The sequence below is a fragment of the Culex quinquefasciatus genome, chromosome 1 (assembly GCF_015732765.1).
Source record: "Culex quinquefasciatus strain JHB chromosome 1, VPISU_Cqui_1.0_pri_paternal, whole genome shotgun sequence".
NCBI lineage: Eukaryota > Metazoa > Arthropoda > Insecta > Diptera > Culicidae > Culex > Culex quinquefasciatus.
In genome coordinates, this window is record NC_051861.1 from 77,861,515 (window position 1) to 77,881,502 (window position 19,988).

A 19,988-nucleotide genomic window follows, 5' to 3' on the forward strand; every position below is an offset into this window, starting at 1 on the left:
TTTATTATGCATATGTGTGCTTGAGTCCCCCGAGAGGGTAGAGCTTGGATTATGGATACTTGTAGCTTGAGTCCCCTGTGAGGGTAGAGCGTTTATTATGCATATTTGTGCTTGAGTCCCCCGAGAGGGTAGAGCTTGGATTATGGATACTTGTAGCTTGAGTTTCCTGTGAGGGTAGAGCGTTTACTATTGCATTTGTGTGCCTGAGTCCCCCGAGAGGGTAGAGCTTGGATTATGGATACTTCGAGCTTGAATCCCCAGTGAGATAGAGCGTTTATTACAGCCCGGGAGTATGTTGACAGCTCCCATACAAACTGAGTGTACCTCTTTTTGTGGGCCCAGTGGGCCTAAGATGGCGGCCTTCGATATTATCTAGCCAAACTTTTGAAAATGGCGTATAGTTTAAATAAATCTAGTTTTTGCCTTGTTTCGGTTTAAAACGACAAAATAAGCAGTCTGAAATCATTTTCTTAAAAAAACTTGTTTAGAGATACGCCATGTTCAAATATTAGTCCAGAACAGTTGAAGTGAGCGTGCCGCGAAAGTCGTCACGAAAAAAAACCGGCTGGTTTATTATCATATTTTTGTTTGAGTCTCTTCAGAGGGTAAAGCGTGGATTATGGATACTTTGAGATTAAACCCTGTAGAAGGATAGAGGAAGAATTATGTATACATTGAGCTTGATGCTCCAGCAATAATTGAGCGTAATTTATGGGTAAATTTTGAGCTCATAATTCGAATTCAGGGAAGATGCTACAAAACTGGGATTTATCGATTGTTGGACAAATTGGTTAAGGATTTCAGATATTGAATCTTTTTGAGGTGATGTTTTAAAAAACGTTAGGCTCGTAACCTACACGACTTAAATTTGAGTATATGATTGGATTTCAAGGAAGATGTAAAACACAAATAATAAAGAAACAAACCTATTGTTGGAAGATTTCAGATATTTTTAATCTTTTTGGAGAAATGATTATAAAACGATATGCTCGTAACCTACACGACTTAAATTTGAGCTCATAATTGGATTTCAGGGAAGATGCAAAAAAAATATCGTTTGTTTTTGAAGTTGGTAAAGAATTTTAGACTTTCAATCTTTTGAGGTGATGATTTGAGAAACGATAGGCTCGTAACCTACAAGACTTAAATTTGAGCTCATGATTGAATTTCAGGGAAGATGCAAAAAAAAAATATATCGTTTGTTTTTGGAAGTTGGTGAAGAATTTTAGACATTCAATCTTTTTGAGGTGATGATTTGAGAAACGATAGGCTCGTAACCTACAAGACTTAAATTGGAGCTCATGATTGGATTTCAGGGAAGATGCAAAAAAAAAATATCGTTTGTTTTTGAAGTTGGTAAAGAATTTTAGACTTTCAATCTTTTGAGGTGATGATTTGAGAAACGATAGGCTCGTAACCTACAAGACTTAAATTTGAGCTCATGATTGAATTTCAGGGAAGATGCAAAAAAAAATATCGTTTGTTTTTGAAAGTTGGTGAAGAATTTTAGACTTTCAATCTTTTGAGGTGATGATTTGAGAAACGATAGGCTCGTAACCTACACGACTTAAATTGGAGCTCATGATTGGATTTCAGGGAAGATGCAAAAAAATATCGTTTGTTTTTGAAAGTTGGTGAAGAATTTTAGACTTTCAATCTTTTGAGGTGACGATTTGAGAAACGATAGGCTCGTAACCTACACGACTTAAATTTGAGCTCATGATTGAATTTCAGGGAAGATGCAAAAACAAAAATATCGTTTGTTTTTGAAGTTGGTGAAGAATTTTAGACTTTCAATCTTTTTGAGGTGACGATTTGAGAAACGATAGGCTCGTAACCTACAAGACTTAAATTTGAGCTCATGATTGAATTTCAGGGAAGATGCAAAAAAAAAATATCGTTTGTTTTTGAAGTTGGTGAAGAATTTTAGACTTTCAATCTTTTTGAGGTGATGATTTGAGAAACGATAGGCCCGTAACCTACACGACTTAAATTTGAGCTCATGATTGGATTTCAGGGAAGATGCAAAAAAAAAATATCGTTTGTTTTTGAAAGACTTAGACTTTCAATCTTTTTGAGGTGAAGATTTAGGAAACGATTGGCTCGTAGCCTACAAGACTTAAAATTTGAGCTTATGATTGGATTTCAAGGAAAATGTAAACAAAAAAAGGATAATAATAGTGATATCGATTAATGGACTAATTGGTAAAGTATTTTTGTTTCTCAAACCCATTTTGTGGGAAGATTGTAGGTTATAATTTCTTGTGTGTTATTCAATCAATTTATAACACGAGCGCTTTGGAGTATTTCGTTTTTTTATTTTTTTATTTGCAGGAAACCATATGGACGTTAGGGTTTTGACTTGCATGAACCTCGATCAAGGATACCGGAGAAGGAGCTGCCGATACTGAATCTTGGGATGAGCAGTGTTTCCAGAATACCAACGAACACCATGCTGAGCATTAGGTTGCAGTTGAATTTGTGATTATTATTAATTAATAAGATATGAATCCAAAATAAAATCAGTAGTGAAAAAAGACACAAAGACAAAAAGACAAAAAATAAGAGTAGGGAAGAACGAGGATGTAGTGAATGAGTGTGGTAGAGAAGAGTGAGAGAGAGAGAGAGTTAGCGAAATAAGAGAGATCAGGTCAGCCGAGAGAGAAGTTGAAGATGTATGTGTGAGCAAACAAGAAATAAATCAGTCGTGTGTTTTGCTTTGGCCAGAAAAGACGCGTTTGTGTTTCTTATCCGAAACGGAAGATTTTCCGAAAATTTGGAGTGAATACCGCTCAAGTCACGACAGCGTCTTAACAACAGATTGTCAAGGAAAACAGATATGTTCGATTTACAAGAAGGGAGAATCGGTGCGGACTCACATCTGTCAGTGCATGGCTGCGTCAAGCCCGTCGTACGAGGGGTCTATTCGACTCGATTCAATGGAGTGCGCTCACATACATCGCAATAGGGTGTATCGCTCCACACAAAGTACAAAGTGTATAATGTACAAAACGGTGATAAGACCAGTAGTTCTCTAAGTCCACAAGACTTGAAATGTTCTAAGGAAATGAAACTCACCTCACAAAGTGCTGGAAGATGAAGCTGAGAATGGCAAAGTTGCTCGGCGGTAGCCGCCCCAGCAGCGAGCGCAGCGAAATCAACCTGCAGCTTCGGTCCGCCTTCACCTCCATGCTGAGACTGCTGCTGATGGCCTGCAGCGGCCGCGATCCGGCAATCTCCTCCAGCTCGGCCATCATGTCGGCACTGAACAGGGCCGGCAGTCGCTTGGCGAAGAAATCTTTGAGCGCCGTCGCGACAGCGTTCACCGGAATGTCCAGCTTCTCGATGTCCACGTCGACCTCTGCGTTGAAACACAATATGCATTAGCGTTAGTGATTACTTTGGTTTCCGTTAACTCCTTACCTTCTTCAAACTTCTGGTACAGCAGATCGACGTGCGTCCGGTTGCCCGGCACTCGGTAGATGCCCTCCGAGTCGAGTCCCTCGAGCTCGATGAATTTGACACACTTTTCCACAAACAGCGGCACCAGGTTCTTGTCCGACTGCTTGAAGCTGGCCAGCGACGGTTGCTGCGGAATCGCGGGCGGAGCATTTTGGCGTTTTTACCGCTAGTCTTGGCCGCCCTTGCGGCCGCTTTCTTGGCCTCCGCCGACTCTTGATTCTTTTGAGCTGCTCTTGCTGCTGTCGATCTCCTTGCCGAACCAGTTCTTCTGCTTGGTGATGAGCTTTTCCCGGTCACCCGTCTTCGGCAAGACGCCAAACTGCGGATAGAAAAAAGTCAGTTTCAAGCATCAACTTAAATACTGACTGAACTCACAATCGGTGAATTGTTGTCCCGCGGCGAAGACACGTCAATGCTGGACTCGTCCTCCTGTTTGTCCTTGTCCAGCCCGATGTTCTTCTCGTTCTTCAGCTTCTGGTACATCATGGGCATTGCAAGCGCTGCGCCCAGTGAACCCCCTCCCGGAACGCCTACCATCATCGGAGGTCCGACGCCACCGTCTCCGCTGGCACCACCGCCCGCGCCGAACGGACCCAGCGGGATCTTCGGCGGTTGCACCGGGATTGCGGCGCGCTTCTTGCGGTGTCGCTTGTGCGCTTGCGGCTTTCGGTTGATCTTCGAGTAGCCGTCCGTACCGCGCTTTCGCTCCAACGAGCTGGAATCACTCTCCGAGTCGGAGTACTCTGGAATGTTGAATACTGTGGACAGAGAAGAAGCTTAATTGCACCGTGTTAGCGTAGTCCTCATAACATTTTGTCAAATAACACTCACTTTGCTCCTTCTCGCGTCGCTGCCTCAGCTTGGCTTTGCCACCGGCCATATCTGCCAACGCCTGCTGCTGTTGCTGTTGGCCGACAACGTCCACCGGTTGCCGTTGTCCACCGGAAAAGGTGGTAAATAATTGACTCGCCACGTTGTTCACCGCATCGCTGAACGCATCGTTGATCTGCTCGTAGCCGGCTTCGTCCTCGTAGTCCTCGCTGTCGTCCTCCGGTGCCGCAAGTGGAGCGTTCTCCAGCTGCTGCTGCAGCAGCTTTTTGGCTTTCTTTTTCTCCTTCTCGGTCATGGGTTGCCCACCGGCGCCCGTTGCCTGCTGTCCGTCCCCGCCCAGGTTCATCCGGGCGATCGCTTCGTTCACGATGGCGAAACTCTTCAGGTTCAGCTTGCCCGGCTGCTTCAGCGTTTGGCTCGGTCCCTTCGGACGGATCTTCTTCGCGAACGAACTCTGGTTGGGCCTCCTACCTGTTGTGAACGCGTGGTGCGTGTTGGCATTCTTCCACATGTCCTCGTTGTGCTTGTTGTCCTGCTTCGGAATCAGGAAGCCGTCGTCTAACCAACCTGCGATCGATCAAGGAGACAAGCGTTAGCCTCTTTAAGATTAGATGGTAACTTCCACAACCCCGTTTCCCCACTTCATTTAGTACGGTATGAAAAGATGTATTAGAGAATTTAAAGCGTAATAACCTGAGTCGTATGTGTTGATCGAATCCTTGGATCCACTGACATCGGCTGTGTGAATGCGCATGAGAACCAGAAACAAGAGAGAAAGGGAGAGACATTTCAGGATACCGGATTAGTACAATGCGTATGGGGAACCGCTGAACCGCAGTTAGTTTGTGTAAGAGTTGTTACAGTAGCAGTTGTCGATACTTACAGTTGATCTCCTCGAGGCTGCTCTGTGACTGCGACACGGTGTTGGCTTTCAGTTGGCGCAGGATCGACGAAGGAGTTAGCAAGTGATCTGGTGGAGCCGGCTCTGGCGGCGTCGTCGGAGGCGGGTAGATCTGGAAGCCTTGGTTACTGCCACCCTTGTCAAAATCACTGCTGTCTTCGTAGTAGTACATGTTGGAGTACTGCTGCTGGTGTTGCTTCAGGTTGTCCAGATCGTCGAGCGAGTTGACCGATCGGTTGTCGAACAACATCTTCTGCTGTGCGTGCGGATGTTGGTGCTGGCTGCGGTACGTCGTTGCCGATCCGTTGATCAGATAGCTTTCGTACCGCGGTGGAGGCTGCGGAGCCTGCTGGTGGTGATGATGCATGGAATGTTCCATCGTGCCTTCGCCGGAATCGATTGTGAGCGGTTCCTCCATGTTGAAGGCGTGCTCGATCTCGGGCTTCTTGTCCCAAACTTCCTTAAGGAAGGGCGCGAACGAGGCAAACTTAAACTGGTTGTCCTCGTCGGAAGCGGTGGCAAAGTGCGCCCGGAGTTTGTCCGCGATCGAGTTACCCTCGGTGATGAGCATCTGGGCCATTTCGTTGTTGAAGAATGCGTTCACTCCACCCTGCTCGGAAACGGAAACGATCTGCATCGGGAGATTCGGAATGTTTAGCGAGAATGCACTCAGCGTCGAAAGGGAAGCTTTCCGCTTGCTGGAGTACAGCAGGATGAACCCGTGGATCAGATCATCCCGGAACGCGTTCGCTCCGTGGTACGATGACAGAATAAGTTCTACGCGCCGCTTTGAATCACCCAAAACATCTCGAAAATGATGTTCCGCTCGCCAGCATTGATGCAAGACTGCTCGATCATCATCGAACTCAGCATGTTCTCCGTAGAGAATGGATCTCCACAGAAGTTACACATGATGATGCGCAAGTCCGGACAATCAGCCAGGTTCATCCCGTACTTCAGATCCTCAAACGGAATCGAGTCGATCACACTGTTCAGCGTGGTTTCCACAAAGCGTGTCTCCTGACCGGAAGCATAAAACTCATTCTCGTCGATAAACACGCAATGTAACCGCTCCGCCAACGACTGTCCATCGCTCTGCAGTGCCTGCAACGTGCTCTCACTGTTCTTCTCGTCGCTCATAAACACAATGTGCAGGTTGTTTACACTGTCCTTAAAGTCGATGTTGTCCAGCAGCAGCCGATCCAGTATCTCGTAAATGTACGTAAACGTCTGCCGGTTCGAGTAGCAACAGATCAACCCTTGACGCGAGATCAAACGAAAACGAATCGTTCTCCCGGTTGATCGTCTCGATGCTCAGCCCGTAGATCTGCCCGTCCACAATGTACTCGCCGTTGTCGTTGCAGTGCTGGTGCACCTTGTCTATGAAGTCGTTTGCGATGTAGTCCAGCCCAATCACGATCAGGTTCAGCTGCAGTTGACCATCTTTCTGGGCGAAGCGGGGGTTTGGTAGGCTGGTGAGAAATTAAATTTTAAAATTTAATTGAAAAAATAGAAATAAATGTATAATCAAGTGCAGTGAAAAATTATAAGCGTGTAATGTCGTTAAACTGAACTCACATCCTGCCCTGACAGCACTAATTTAAACTCGAAAAGTAACCATTCAGTGTGTTCCGCATTATGTGTGTAAACTGTAAACTGTCAAACGCATGATTGGTCGACACAGCCCAGGCATGCCAGATTTTGAAGATTTTCGGGCACATCACAAAAACGCAAATGAGTTTAACTTGATGGCAAAAAAATATTTTACAAATTTGTTTTTGGCAAAAGAAGCAAAACATTGTTATCTTTTTCGTGAGTAATTCATTTAATTAAAAATCATCGAATAACATGGCAAAACAATACGTTTGAGCATTGAGCCTGTGCTCGAAAATCTTCAAATGTGGCATCCCTGACACAGCCGTTCAGTCGACTTGCCAAACAGAAAATGAACTGTCAGTTGATTGTTTGACAAAGAGCGAAAACATCATGATCGCGAACAATAAGACTTCGAATCAGTTCGAAGGGCTCTGTCTGCGGTGTCAATCCAATATTTTGCAATGATGTCGCGTTGCCATCGCAAGCTTCCTGTCGTGATATTTTAGGTACTTGAATCTCACGTCCCAAGTCGATTGTCGAGTGAAAATATGAACAGAGCACTTACCTCTGATTCGCCAGCAGTATCCGCTCGATCAGCGCATCCATACAGTTCGGGAACGCCGGACAGTGCTCCCGGATGGGGCAGTGCACAAAGCCCAGATGCTGAAACAGCATCAGCTTCCGGTCCTGATCGAGCCGATCGAGCAGCTTGTACCGCAGATCCTCCTGCAGCACGTCCGTTATCTCCTTGATGTCGTTCTGTGTGATCGTCCCCGACGGTTCGATGTTCTTGAAGTGGTAGAACAGGTCGGCGTGCTCCATCAGCAGCTCCTGGAAGTTGTGCTTGGCCGTCTCGATCAGCTCGCGCTGGTGGTTGTCGTAGATCTGCTGGCAGTCGTGCTCGGATAGCGCCTCGAAACACTCGCGGCCCATGAAGAGCACGCGTACCTCCGAAAGCTGCTTGCCCGGCGTCACGTAGCCGGTTTCCTCCAGCAGCTTCTTGAACTGCTTCTTCCATCTGTGTTTCGAATGGGGTGGGACGAAAAGAAAGTTCGAGTTAGTTGGGGGCGCCCACGTTAAGGTCATGCACTCAAAATCACCTCTTTGGCATCCTTTTAGGGTTTTGAAATCAGTTTTTAATAATCAGTCACAACACAATGCAAGCCAAGACAGGGAGTAAATACAAGAGAAAGAGTTTAGTTAGATTCAAACGCACGCTGATGCTCACATCCACACGATCAAATTACGTTACTACAAAGCCGCTCAAGTTTTGGAAAAAGTGGCATTCATCACAAGCCAATTGCACATCAAGCGAAGGTGGTGGAGGTTGCTCCCGGAAGAAGCCACCTCCACCAAGCCTTCCTACAAGGTCTACCACAAACACACAAAATCCATCGGTACTCACTCCAGTCGCTTCTGTTCCTGCTGCAGGGCGTTCATGTGGTTCTTAAACACCGTCTCCGCTTCCGGAGTGTCCAGGATGTCGAACGGTATCCGGCTTTCGTCCTCCATATCGCTCATGTCGCTCAGTTCGGCCCAGCTGCCACCGCGCTCGACGGCGTCAAAGAAATACTGCTCGTACTCGACGTGGTTCCGGAAGTAGTTCCGTATCAGCTGCCAATCGCTGAACGTCTCCAGCTCCATGTTAATACTGTTCATGTCGGGCAGGATTTCCTGCAGGACGCACGCGAACGAGTCCATGTAGCTTTGCAGCTTCTTGGCTTGGTAGTCCTCGCGGAGCTTCTTGATGTGCCGCCGGAAGATGCGCTGACCGGCTTCCTGGCCGAACAACTCTAGGAAGTCGTTCCACTCTTTGTGGTTGGCGAGTTTCTTCGAGGAGCTGGTCCAGATCGACCGATGGTCGGTGATTTGCGTGCGGATTAATCGTGTGACGTACTCGGAGCTTGCATTCAGCAGGTCTGTACGCTGTTTGGCCGCTTCCGCGTACGATACGATCTTGGAGCGTTGCTTCGCCTTGTCGACCATCTGGGCGAGCACGATAAAGGCCTGGTCGATGTTAATGCTCTCGTGGGCGGACGTTTCCACCATAACGATCTGTCCCTTGTACTCCTTCCGGGCGCAGATTTTCTCCGCTTCCCGGATGTACGAATCGCTGGCATCGTCGTTCTTCGTGGTAACCAGCACGACCGGCTTCTTGTTCTTCAGGACATTGTTGATGATGTGCGTCACGAACTCGACCTGCTTCTCGACCGTTCGGTTCGGCACAATGCTGACATCAAACACGCACACGAATCCATCTACTACGAACCGCCCTTCCGGCAGTACGATCTCCTCGAACTCGTGCTCCAACCCCAGCTGGTTCTTGCAAATGTACTTGAGCTTCTCCTGCGAGCTCAGCCGAATGGCCGAACACCGCTTCGTGTAAGGCTCCCCCATCTTTCCCACCTTAAACGGCTGAAAGGTGGCATCATCCACGAACTCGGTCTGCTCGACCACGCTGAAGTTGTACTCAACGCCCTCGTCGGACGTCTTGCGTGCGTCTCCCCACCACAGAAAGTGGTCATTGTTGACGACTCGGCCGCTAAAGTCGGACTGTTAAGAGAAGGAATGTTAGTAAAGTATAAAGAAAAATTATATTACCAAACATTGAAGGATCTTGGCGAATTCAACCTTTGAACTGTCAAACGCCCCTAGATCCATCAACACGAGGGCTGGTAGCCCTTAAACGACGTTCTAACCTGACTCAGCACCGAGATGTGATCGATGGCGTAATCGTCGGTCTTTGGCCGCACGAACCGATTGCACAGACAGGACTTGCCCACGCCCAGCTGACCCTTCTCCTTCTCGACACCGGAAACACCGACCACGGCGACATTGATCTGTTTCATTATCCGGCGGCGGAGGCGGAGGCTGCGGCAGGTGGGATGGCGGTGGCGGCGGCGCGGTCACTGCTCAATTTATGCAAATGTTGATAATGATGATTGGCCCCGGCGATGCAACTTTTGTCTGTCTGTGTCTTTCTTCGTTGGCTCTGATGAGATAATTCTGGCGTAATGAGAGAAAGATCAAAAAGAGAGCAATGAAATGGTTGCGTCAGTGATAAATTCGCGCGGTGTAAAATATTGGTTTCTGTTTCAGCAGGGTAGCAGTGCGAGGTTAAAAGTGGAATAAAGAGATTATCGAACACAATTTTCTTAACTGTTCGAAATGAACTGAGGTTAAAAGTCAAATTATACATATTTGGAAAATGAAGAATAAAAGAAAGATTGAATTTTACATTTTGATTACTTTTATTTTTTTTGTTTTAGAAAAAAAATATTTATTTAATCTTTGAATTTGACTCTAAAATTTTAGACTATGGACTCTCAATCGGGCTGTAGTGCACCAATTTGCAAACGAAACATATTTTTGTCTTCTATTTGATCAACCGAAAAGAGGCGACCCGATTCCGGATCGAACCGAATTTTTAATTAATTTATTTTTCTATTTTTTTCAGTTGCAAAATCAATGCCATGATCCGAAACTCTTTAAATTCAAGTGTGTTTCCCATTTTTCGTTAGGAATGAGGAAGGCATCAACCAACCATTTGATTTTTTTCTGAATCTGCAAATACAAAATCATTTCTTGAGCTTTTAAGACTCGAAATTGTAGTTTAAAATATTTACGAATCTTAATTCGCACTGAGTGATTTTTTAAAAGATTTTTGTAAAAAAAAACTAATATAGCTAATATATGATTTCCTAGCATCGGGAATTTCGCAATATGATAAACAACGACTCAAAACAACAAATTAAACTGTTTTTTGTTGTAATTTTTAAGGTCAACTGTAAATATTCTTTAAAGAAATATTTACAGTTATCAGAAAAAATCCATATGAAAAATATTTGCAACGGCCTTACAGCAGCATCTAAAAAAATGAACATCAGTAAATATATCTTATACATGAATATTGTTTTCTATGTACCTGTAGAATATAATTCAATTTTATACTATTTTGCTCAATATTTATTTATAAATACAAAATTTCCCGGGAATTTCCGCTCGTCACCCTCTAGGCGAGAGTACAGACCTCTCGCGTTTACAACAACAACAAATCGTGTTCATTCGTTCATTGAAACAGTGCATCCCATTGAGTGGTTTATATAGACAAATGATCGCCACTTAGTCACCGAACCAAGGCGGCCGATACGGCCAAAGCGCGGTTCATTAAGCCGAAGGTCTTGGGTTCGAGTCCCGGTATCGACACTTTTTTTGGAAGGGTGAACTTTTTGGAAAATGATCCCACGAGTAAAGTACTCTCGGTAATTTCGGGATTTATCCTCTCCCTCCGTTCACAGTATGGGAAAGTGGGGCAAGTGTAACAAGCTAAAGGAAATGCTCGTTATAACCCATTAAAAAGATAATCTGTCTTATTTTATGATAATCATCTTATTCTAGGTCTTGACTAAGACTTTGTTAGAACAAGTTATTAAAAATCCTTTTTTTTATGTAAAAAATGATTTTGAAATTTTTGATTTTCCGTACGTTCTACTCAACTAGTGGGGCAAGACGAACAACCCGTTGGGGCAAGAGGAACAATGCATGAAAAAAAAAAACATGTTAATTTGCTAACGATAGAACTGTTATCACTTAGATAGGGGAACTATACCCTTTCTCAGCCTATTTCTATTATCGGCCTATCAGCACTTTGATCATTAATTACAGCTTATATAAAGTGTTTTTAACTGTTCCAAAGTAATAAATAGCTCAAAAAAAGGGAACAAGCAACTCTCCATTGTTGAAACATCTGAAAATATTGATTTAATAGCAGAAAACGGCAAAAGTGATGAGAATTGGTCGAACGGCTTAGTGTGATTAAAATGGGTATATTTCCCATTAGAATGTATTTGAAAGGTTTCTTCCATTTTTAGATTAAATAATAATATTTTACTAAAAAATTTATCGTTTTTACGAAAAAAAATATTACTTAGATGATAAATAATAAATTTTCATAATATCACTATATTTTGTAGGGAATTTTTTTTTTAACAATTGTTTATCAGATTTTAAGTACTTTCATGTATTTATTTCCCAATAAAATATGTTGTTTCAGCAATTCGTAATTTTTTCCATACTAAAATTCCATATGGTACACTTGCCCTACATGAACAAGATTTTTTAAAAGCTATCAACAAAAATAACCAAAAGTTAAATCATACTTTGTAATAGGTGCATGTCATTGGTAGGGACACTACTGATCTAGGAAAAATAGCAATTTGATAAAATGATGCTTAAAACGAACCCTAAGCCTTATTTTGTACTTTCCAAATATTATAAAAAACAAAGGTTTTGAAAAAAACTTCATTAAATCTTATGCCCCATGGCTACTACCGAACCCTGCTCTTTATCCTTTCGTTTGCCAATGCCCAGTGAAGATACATGTTTTTGATGTTCAAACTAATTTAGCAATGAAATCAACGAATAGTTTCCAAGATATCATCAGTTGAAAAATGTAGGCGTATTACTGTACCCAAAAATCAATGGTGTTATTAAGAAAGCTCAAAACAAGTAATTTTAGATAATTTTGTTATCAATGTGAAAATATTTTTTTTTTCGTTCATGAAGTTTTCGTAGCAGATCTAGTTAAATTACCTACCTAGTTAATACCTTCAATTGAATAAAAAACAACATTCCGAATCAAAACCATCCCCGTCGCCTTAATCCTGATTGACCGTTCGACGTGTGACAAGCCATCTGATGGTGACATCTGTTTATCTATGCTTCAATCCTCCATCAAAACAACCTCCCCACGGTCCCAAGCTTCTCTAGCTGTCTATTCCCCAAATCGAAAGTGAGCGAAATTTCGTGGGTAAATTTCGCCACCCAGCATATGTTGCAATTCCCACATAATCCCGTCCCATGACAAACTTTGCCTCCCCCCCCCCTTTCATTTTATTGCAGCTGTGCTAAAATGTGGGTGGTTTTTCGGTTTTTCGTTTTTCTGCCCTCTTCTTTCTCCATCAGTATCAGTTTTGGGACCTTTCGCGATCACTCACAAAGTGAGCCCTGATGTTGGCTGGCTGTTTGCACAAAAGCCACTAATGCTGATATGTGGTTTCGTTGGGAATTGAACTGATGGTAATCGTACATCACCACCATGCCGTGTGCTACCCCCTGTGAAGAAGAGAGAGGGGGGGGGGGGGCATCAACCTTCCCCCGAAACTTCAAACAAGAAGAAAAAACGATTTTCACACACAAAGTTGTGCAAATACATATAGACAAAACGTTCAACACAGACTGTCAAGTTGCACTTTCCGAACATTGACGCGGGAAAATTCAGTTCTCGTACGTGCCCTCAACAGAGAAGCGCCACCGAGTGCACGGGAATCTTCTTGCTCCTGGCAGGGGAGATGTGCTTTATTTGAGGGAAAACCCCCGGCTGGAGAGCATATCAATATGCTGAGCATGGAAGCAATTTGCATCACAGGTACAAATTTGATGGAATAGTAAGTTGAAGCGAAAAGTTTACTTTTCGGAGCTGGCGGGAACATGCTGGAGATGGGAATCTTATTGTTAAACTCGAGCGATTTGTGTATTTTGGCCTTCGATTGTGAGGATTGTTAGAAATCTCGAATTGGTAAAGGAAACAAACATACATTGCGTATTAGAGATAATTTGGTGAAAATCCGAAACGTTTTTACAAAATTTGCATTAGTCTCTCAAAATGTCACCAAGTCTGTCGATTCAATAAAATCGATTTTCAAAGGTCTGATGGTACTGTACCCACAGGTCGTAGCAGCCATTAACAGGAATGGCAAATGAGGACACCAGCTGCAGCAAACTTTCGACCGGTTAAACTATTCATTGCCAATCGATTCGGCTGACGTTGGGTGGATTTGGACTGGGGTTACAACCAGCACCTTTACTGGGGTGACTTGGGTGGTCAATTCTGTGAACTAAGGTTTTGGAAGAAAACTTAGGAAGTTTATTTTATTGCAAGGATACATTTAGTTGAAATTCCAAAAAAAGCGCTAAAAATAAAACAAGCCCTGTTTTTTTTTTTAAATTGTCAAGAAATAATATCATAAAATGCTTCAGACATGATTTTTTTTTAAATATCTTAGAATATTTTTCATGACTTTAAAGTAGGGATGCGGGTTTTGGCCGGATATATTCGTTATAGATGATCCGGATCCACGGATATCCGGATAGTTATCCGTAATTATCCGCTATCCGGATAGTTTTTCATCTAATCAAAAAAATGGAGAAAAAATCGCTGTATGGCCAGGGGGTGCTGGGTTTAGACCAATAATAACGCAAGGGTCTTATAAAATACCTCGCACCACGCCTAAAAAGATGTTTGAATTCATTTTATTTTTCCAAAAATGTAAATTCATTAACGCACAGCTTGTCTAAAGGTTATTATTATGAGGGTAATTCTCTACCAACTCACACGAAATCGGAAAAAGTTGCCCCGACCCCTCTTCAATTTGCATGAAACTTTATCCTAAGGGGTAACTTTTGTCCCTGATCACGAATCCGAGGTCCGTTTTTTGATATCTCGTGACGGAGGGGCGATACGACCCCTTCCATTTTTGAACATGCGAAAAAAGAGGTGTTTTTCAATAATTTGCAGCCTGAAACGGTGATAAGATAGAAATTTGGTGTCAAAGGGACTTTTATGTAAAATATTCTTATGTAAATGTAAAATTGTCTGTCGCGGGTGACCATGAGTGGGTCTCGTGGCGCAGGGGTAGCGGCTTCGGCTGCCGATCCCGATGATGCTATGAGACGCGGGTTCGATTCCCGCCTTATCCACTGAGCTTCTATCGGATGGTGAAGTAAAACGTCGGTCCCGGTTTCTCCTGTCTCGTCAGAGGCGCTGGAGCAGAAATCCCACGTTAGAGGAAGGCCATGCCCCGGGGGGCGTAGTGCCAATAGTTTCGTTTCGGGTGACCATGAACGGCCATGATCGATGACCACCAACTTTTTCAAAACTTTTTTTCGTAAAATCGCGACAACTCGTGATGTTTATAAGCAAACCCCTTATGTCTATATATGAAAATTTTTGTAATTGTCTGCTCTACAACTTTGTAGAACATTGTTACACTCTAAAAAATAACCCTGCAAAGATAGAAAAAACACGAAATTTTAAAATGAAAAATTTTGTTCTAAATGAAAAAAATGACCCTCCTGAGTCAATGTAGATTCGAAAAGAACATTAAATTTCCCATAAAATGACATGTTCCAAAATTTGTTATACGAGTAATGGAAAATGGGAGAATTTTTAAAACTTTTTTAGTGTTTTTTTCGATGAAAAATACTTTTTTTTCGGAATTCTGAGTACGCCATCAAATCGGGCGTCTAATTTTACATAAAAGTCCCTTTAACACCAATTTTCTATCTCATCACCGTTTCAGGCTGCAAATTATTAGAAAACACCTCTTTTTTCGCATGTTCAAAAATGGAAGGGGTCGTATCGCCCCTCCGTCACGAGATATCAAAAAACGGACCTCGGATTCGTGATCAGGGACAAAAGTTACCCCTTAGGATAAAGTTTCATGCAAATCGAAGAGGGGTCGGGGCAACTGCTGTGTGAGTTGGCGGAGAATTACCCATAAAACTTAAATGAACCTCGCTAATTCACACTGGAGCTTGTTGGGGGAACTGTTCCGAGTCAGAGAAACTGTTTTTCAAAATCTTCTATCGGTAAAATTTTTGAAGTTTTTATTCATTATATTTAAGCTAAAATTTCATAAAAGTATCAAAAATCGCTGAAATTAAAATGTTTTTGTTGTTATTTCATCAAAACAGCAGTTTCGAGTTCCCTAAATATGCCGTTAATATACAACACCATTGACAATTATTTATCTCATTTGTCAGTTTCAAAATAAGCACAAAAATTTTGTTTTTCATGTTATTTTGTTCATGCTTTTTTGGAAAAATAATTTTATTACTGTCTCAGAAAAGTTTAAATAATTTTCCTGTACAAAAAGTTGCGAATTTTCAAAAATTCTGTAATATTATTTCCTTTTTCGTCCAAATCAGCTCCTTTGATCATTTCCAGTATGATAAATCAAAAAACCAGACATGGATTTACATCTTATTTTATTTGTTTGAAAAAAAAAAAAAACACAAGTTAACAAATCATTCATTGTACATTTTACAAAATTCGCCTTAGCAACGTAAACGTATTGTTGAAAAAATATACATATATTTGCGGTTATATATATACATTACAACAATTCCCTGCGGTAAATAGCATGGTAAAACTCTCAAGTGAAGGAATCGGCCTCAAATTTTGCGGTATTCTTTTCCCAAAATAGTTGCATATATATTTTTTGTTTTACAATAAGGGTTGTTTCTGCTGTGTAATGGTGGTTCAAAGATGACGAAACAAAGAGAAACGCGATAAGTAACTTTTTTTCGTAAAATCTCGATAACTCGTGATGATTATAAGCAAAACCTTTATGTTTACATATCATTTATTTTTTTGAAATTGTCTGTTCTTAAACTCTAAAAAATAACCCTGCAAAGTTAGAAAAAAACACAAAATCTAGAAATTAAAAATTTTGTTTTCAGTGAAAATATTACCTTAAATTACATTAAATTTCCCATAAAATAACATGTCCTTATTTTTTACAGTCAAGTAACAAAAAACGGCAGAGTTTTTAAAACTTTTTTTGTGTGTTTTTGATGAAAAATACCTACAAAAAAAATTTACATTAAAGTCTCTGTCACCAAATTTCCAGCTTATCACATGTTCAGGCTGGAAATTATTGAAAAACATGGCTTTTTTAACATGTTCAAAAATGGAAGGGGTCGTTACGCCCCTCCGTCACGAGATATCAAAAAACGGACCACGGATTCGTGATCAGGAACAAAAGTTACCCCTTAGGACAAAGTTTCACGCAAATCGAAGAGGGGTCGGGGAACTGCTGTGTGAAAAAAAAAAACTTCATAATCCCGTTATGAGAATCAAACTCATCACCTCCCGCTTACAAGGTGAAACCCGTAACCCTACGGCCACGGTTATTTAGTTAGTTAGTTGGCGAAGAATGAGCACCAAAATCATTCAAAATTTCCACAACTATTAAATTTTGTTGAAAATATCCGGATAGTACGGATACGGTGATCCGGATAACGGATATCCGCACGGATCATTATCCGGATATTCGGATATCTGGATATGCGGATAGCCGCATCCCTACTTTAAAGGTTGTTCCCGATCCCAAATTTCTCAATTTTTAGAGACCAATCATGCCCAAATTTTATTTAAAATTCAAAACTAAACGTTTCCCATTGTATATAAAGGCGAGTTGTGGCGCTATAACCACGGCAAATAGTGTCCAGGGCATTTGTGGAAAAACAATGTTCCATACCATAGGGTCTCGGAGCACCAAAACTTCTTAGCATGGTTGCTCCCAACCCAACGATTAATTGCCTAAACAGACAGAAACGTGAGCGAGGGATCCCCACGTTTTTTTTTTGTTTTTTCCTCTCCTGTAGATTCAGAAATGTATTGTTGTTTGAACATTCGTGCTCAAACTCAATCCATTTCAACGACTCATCTTTGTGGTAAACTTTACTATTGTAAAACATCTTGTTTTCATAAAAATATCATAAAATTTCAAACAGTCAAAACTGATACCATTGCTTTGTATTTTTTCTTCACATCATAGCTAGGAGTCTCACCAATAATGTTCTGAGTTCATATTGATCTTATTCATATTAAAAAAAAGCTACACCCAAAACTGGGCAGCAACGAACGAGAGAACAATGGCCTCGAATCGAGAGAATAGTGGTACCATTCACGAACACAGAGAACACAGCTCGAGATTTGCAAAAGAATTATTCTCGCGAGGTTCATTTGCAAAAAAAGTTCATCCGTCAAACAAAAAACCAAAAGTGTCGACTACGGGAATCGAACCCGAGACCTTTGACAGACTAACCCGATGACTTAACTGCCTCGGCCAACACAGCTTGGGGACTCAGGAGCGGTCAGATGTCAATGTAAGACACTTGTTGGAGATTATCGGTTTCAGTTAACGAATGAACACATTTGTTATGAAGGTGTGCGTTGGTAGAATTATTCTATCGATTTTGGCACTGAGCCTTCAATAAATTTTGAGGGAACGATTCTCTCGACTTTGAATTTTGGGTGTACATTCAAATTTATATATAAAAAACCAATCTAAAAAAATATTTAACAATTAATTATTAAAAATAAATATTTTTTTTTCTTGAAATCGCGGTAGTTACAAGAAAAAAATCGTGATGGTTACAAGAATATCCCTTATGTTTTAAAAAGAACATTTCTACACTCTTAAAAATAACCCTGCAAAGTTTATGTCCCTCGACTTTGACCAAACTCTACAAACTTCAACTTTGAAAAATATTTGCAACGGCCTTAGCTAATAATAAAAAAAAACAATTTGGGTTTTGGAAAATTGGTCAAATTTTTCCCATAGTTTAAGTAAAATTGAACAATAATAAATAATAACAAATCAGGGTATTTGTCCCTATTTTGGGCCTAGTTCCTATTTTGTGTCTACCAAACTTAATTCAACGAAATTGAGCATTTCACCAAATCTGACAGGAATCTGCCACTTGATAATGATACGTGCAGTCATTACCTCATTTTGGTGAGCAAGAATAATTTACTTTATCCTCCTAAATTTGAAAAAAGCAATAAAAATAGCACTCTTTTCTTGGCAGTTGCCCATTAGGGCGAAAATTTTCACCAATTCTGCTACCGCTTGTTGACACTCAGCGTCACGGCTTTCATCGCTCAGCACACGAATGAGAGCCGTCCCCCGAATCTCCAACCACCGGCAATATGTTTTTTGGTGGGTTGCACAATCCCGTTGCAAAAACAATCACTAAACTGCCACCAAATCAATAAAATAACTGATTAAAGTTACTTCGTCCATTTCGGAGAGAATGGCTCTATCAGCCAATACTCTTTGGCTCTATATTGAGTCCATTTGACACTTATACAAATTGTGACAGTGTGTGTGCGCTTTTCACAAGTTACAGTCTTTCTTGCATATTACGGTTCTATCCCATTCAGTTCCCATGTGAACAAGCGTTCATGTCCACGAACATGTTCAAATTTGAAAATCGTACCATTTTCTGTCCGTGGTTCTCATTTTCATGAACGCTTCGATTTTTCTTTTTCCCGTATTTCCCAGAATTCCTTTCCCCAGAATGCCATTCCCCAGAAATCCATTCCCCAGAATGGTTCATTCCCCAGAATCCCATTCCCCAGAATGGTCCATTCTCAGAAACTCATTCCCAGAATGACCCATTCCCCAGAAAAGTTTTATTTTTATTATGAATGTACATTATTTCAAAAAATGATCAGTTTTAAAGTGTGAAGTATTTAGATTTCGCCTTTATTGTGATAACAGCTGACAAAAGTTAAATGTTCCCTTCTTTAAAGAAAGGAAAACGCTCTTATCTTGTGCTGATTGCTGACGAAAGATGAATTTTCCCTTTAAAGTTGAATTTCCCTTCTTTAACGAAGAGGTAACTCTGCCGAAAGTTTAATTTTCCCTTTGAAGTTGAATTTTCCCTTCTTTAAAGAAGGGAAAACTCTCGTGACTGCCATAACTGCGGACAAAAGTTGAAATTTCCTTTAAAGTTGAATTTTCTTCTTTAAAGAAGAGGTAACTCTCTTGACTGTCTGCCGAAAGTTTAATTTTCCCTTTTAAGTAGAATTTTCCCTTTTTTAAAGAAGGGAAAACACTGATGGCTTGTGATAACTCCAGCATGCTGACAATTTTCCTTTAGCAGTTTTCCCTAGTAAAGAGAGTTTTCCCTTCTTAAAGAATAAAAAAAATAGTGTCATCAGTTATCACAAGTCGAGAAGGCTTATTTAAACCAATTCTAATATTGAATTAATGTTTAACATCATTATGCCAATTGACCATTATGCGCCATTATGCCAAATTATGGTATGCCAAACGGCGCTATACTAAATGGCATTGTATCAAATGGGAAACATAACATGTTTTTCAAGGTCATAAATATTTCTGGGGAACGGACCATTCTGGGGAATGGACCATTCTGGGGAGTGGGATTCTGGGGAATGGAATTCTGGGGAATGGGATTCTGGGGAATGGGATAGAACCCATATTACGGGCTTGTTGTTTGGCTACGCAACACATGTTTATTTATGCTAATTATGCACGTAATGCAAGTGAAATCAATCGTTCTAATGTTGATTTGTGGCTTAAAACATCACAATGATTTA

General features: G+C 41.4%; 1 protein-coding gene across 1 annotated transcript in view; it reads right to left on the reverse strand.

Moving 5' to 3' along the window:
* The window catches only part of LOC6042494 (rho GTPase-activating protein 190), a 77,856-nt gene that overhangs the window by 12,080 nt on the left and 45,788 nt on the right, over positions 1 to 19,988 (reverse strand). The window contains 11 exon segments of the mRNA XM_038249231.1: positions 3,079 to 3,361; positions 3,424 to 3,781; positions 3,838 to 4,238; positions 4,294 to 4,860; positions 4,987 to 5,031; positions 5,177 to 5,995; positions 5,998 to 6,455; positions 6,457 to 6,666; positions 7,356 to 7,808; positions 8,196 to 9,343; positions 9,490 to 9,796. Of these exon segments, the coding sequence (XP_038105159.1) occupies positions 3,079 to 3,361; positions 3,424 to 3,781; positions 3,838 to 4,238; positions 4,294 to 4,860; positions 4,987 to 5,031; positions 5,177 to 5,995; positions 5,998 to 6,455; positions 6,457 to 6,666; positions 7,356 to 7,808; positions 8,196 to 9,343; positions 9,490 to 9,639 (4,892 nt within the window). The 5' untranslated portion in view covers positions 9,640 to 9,796.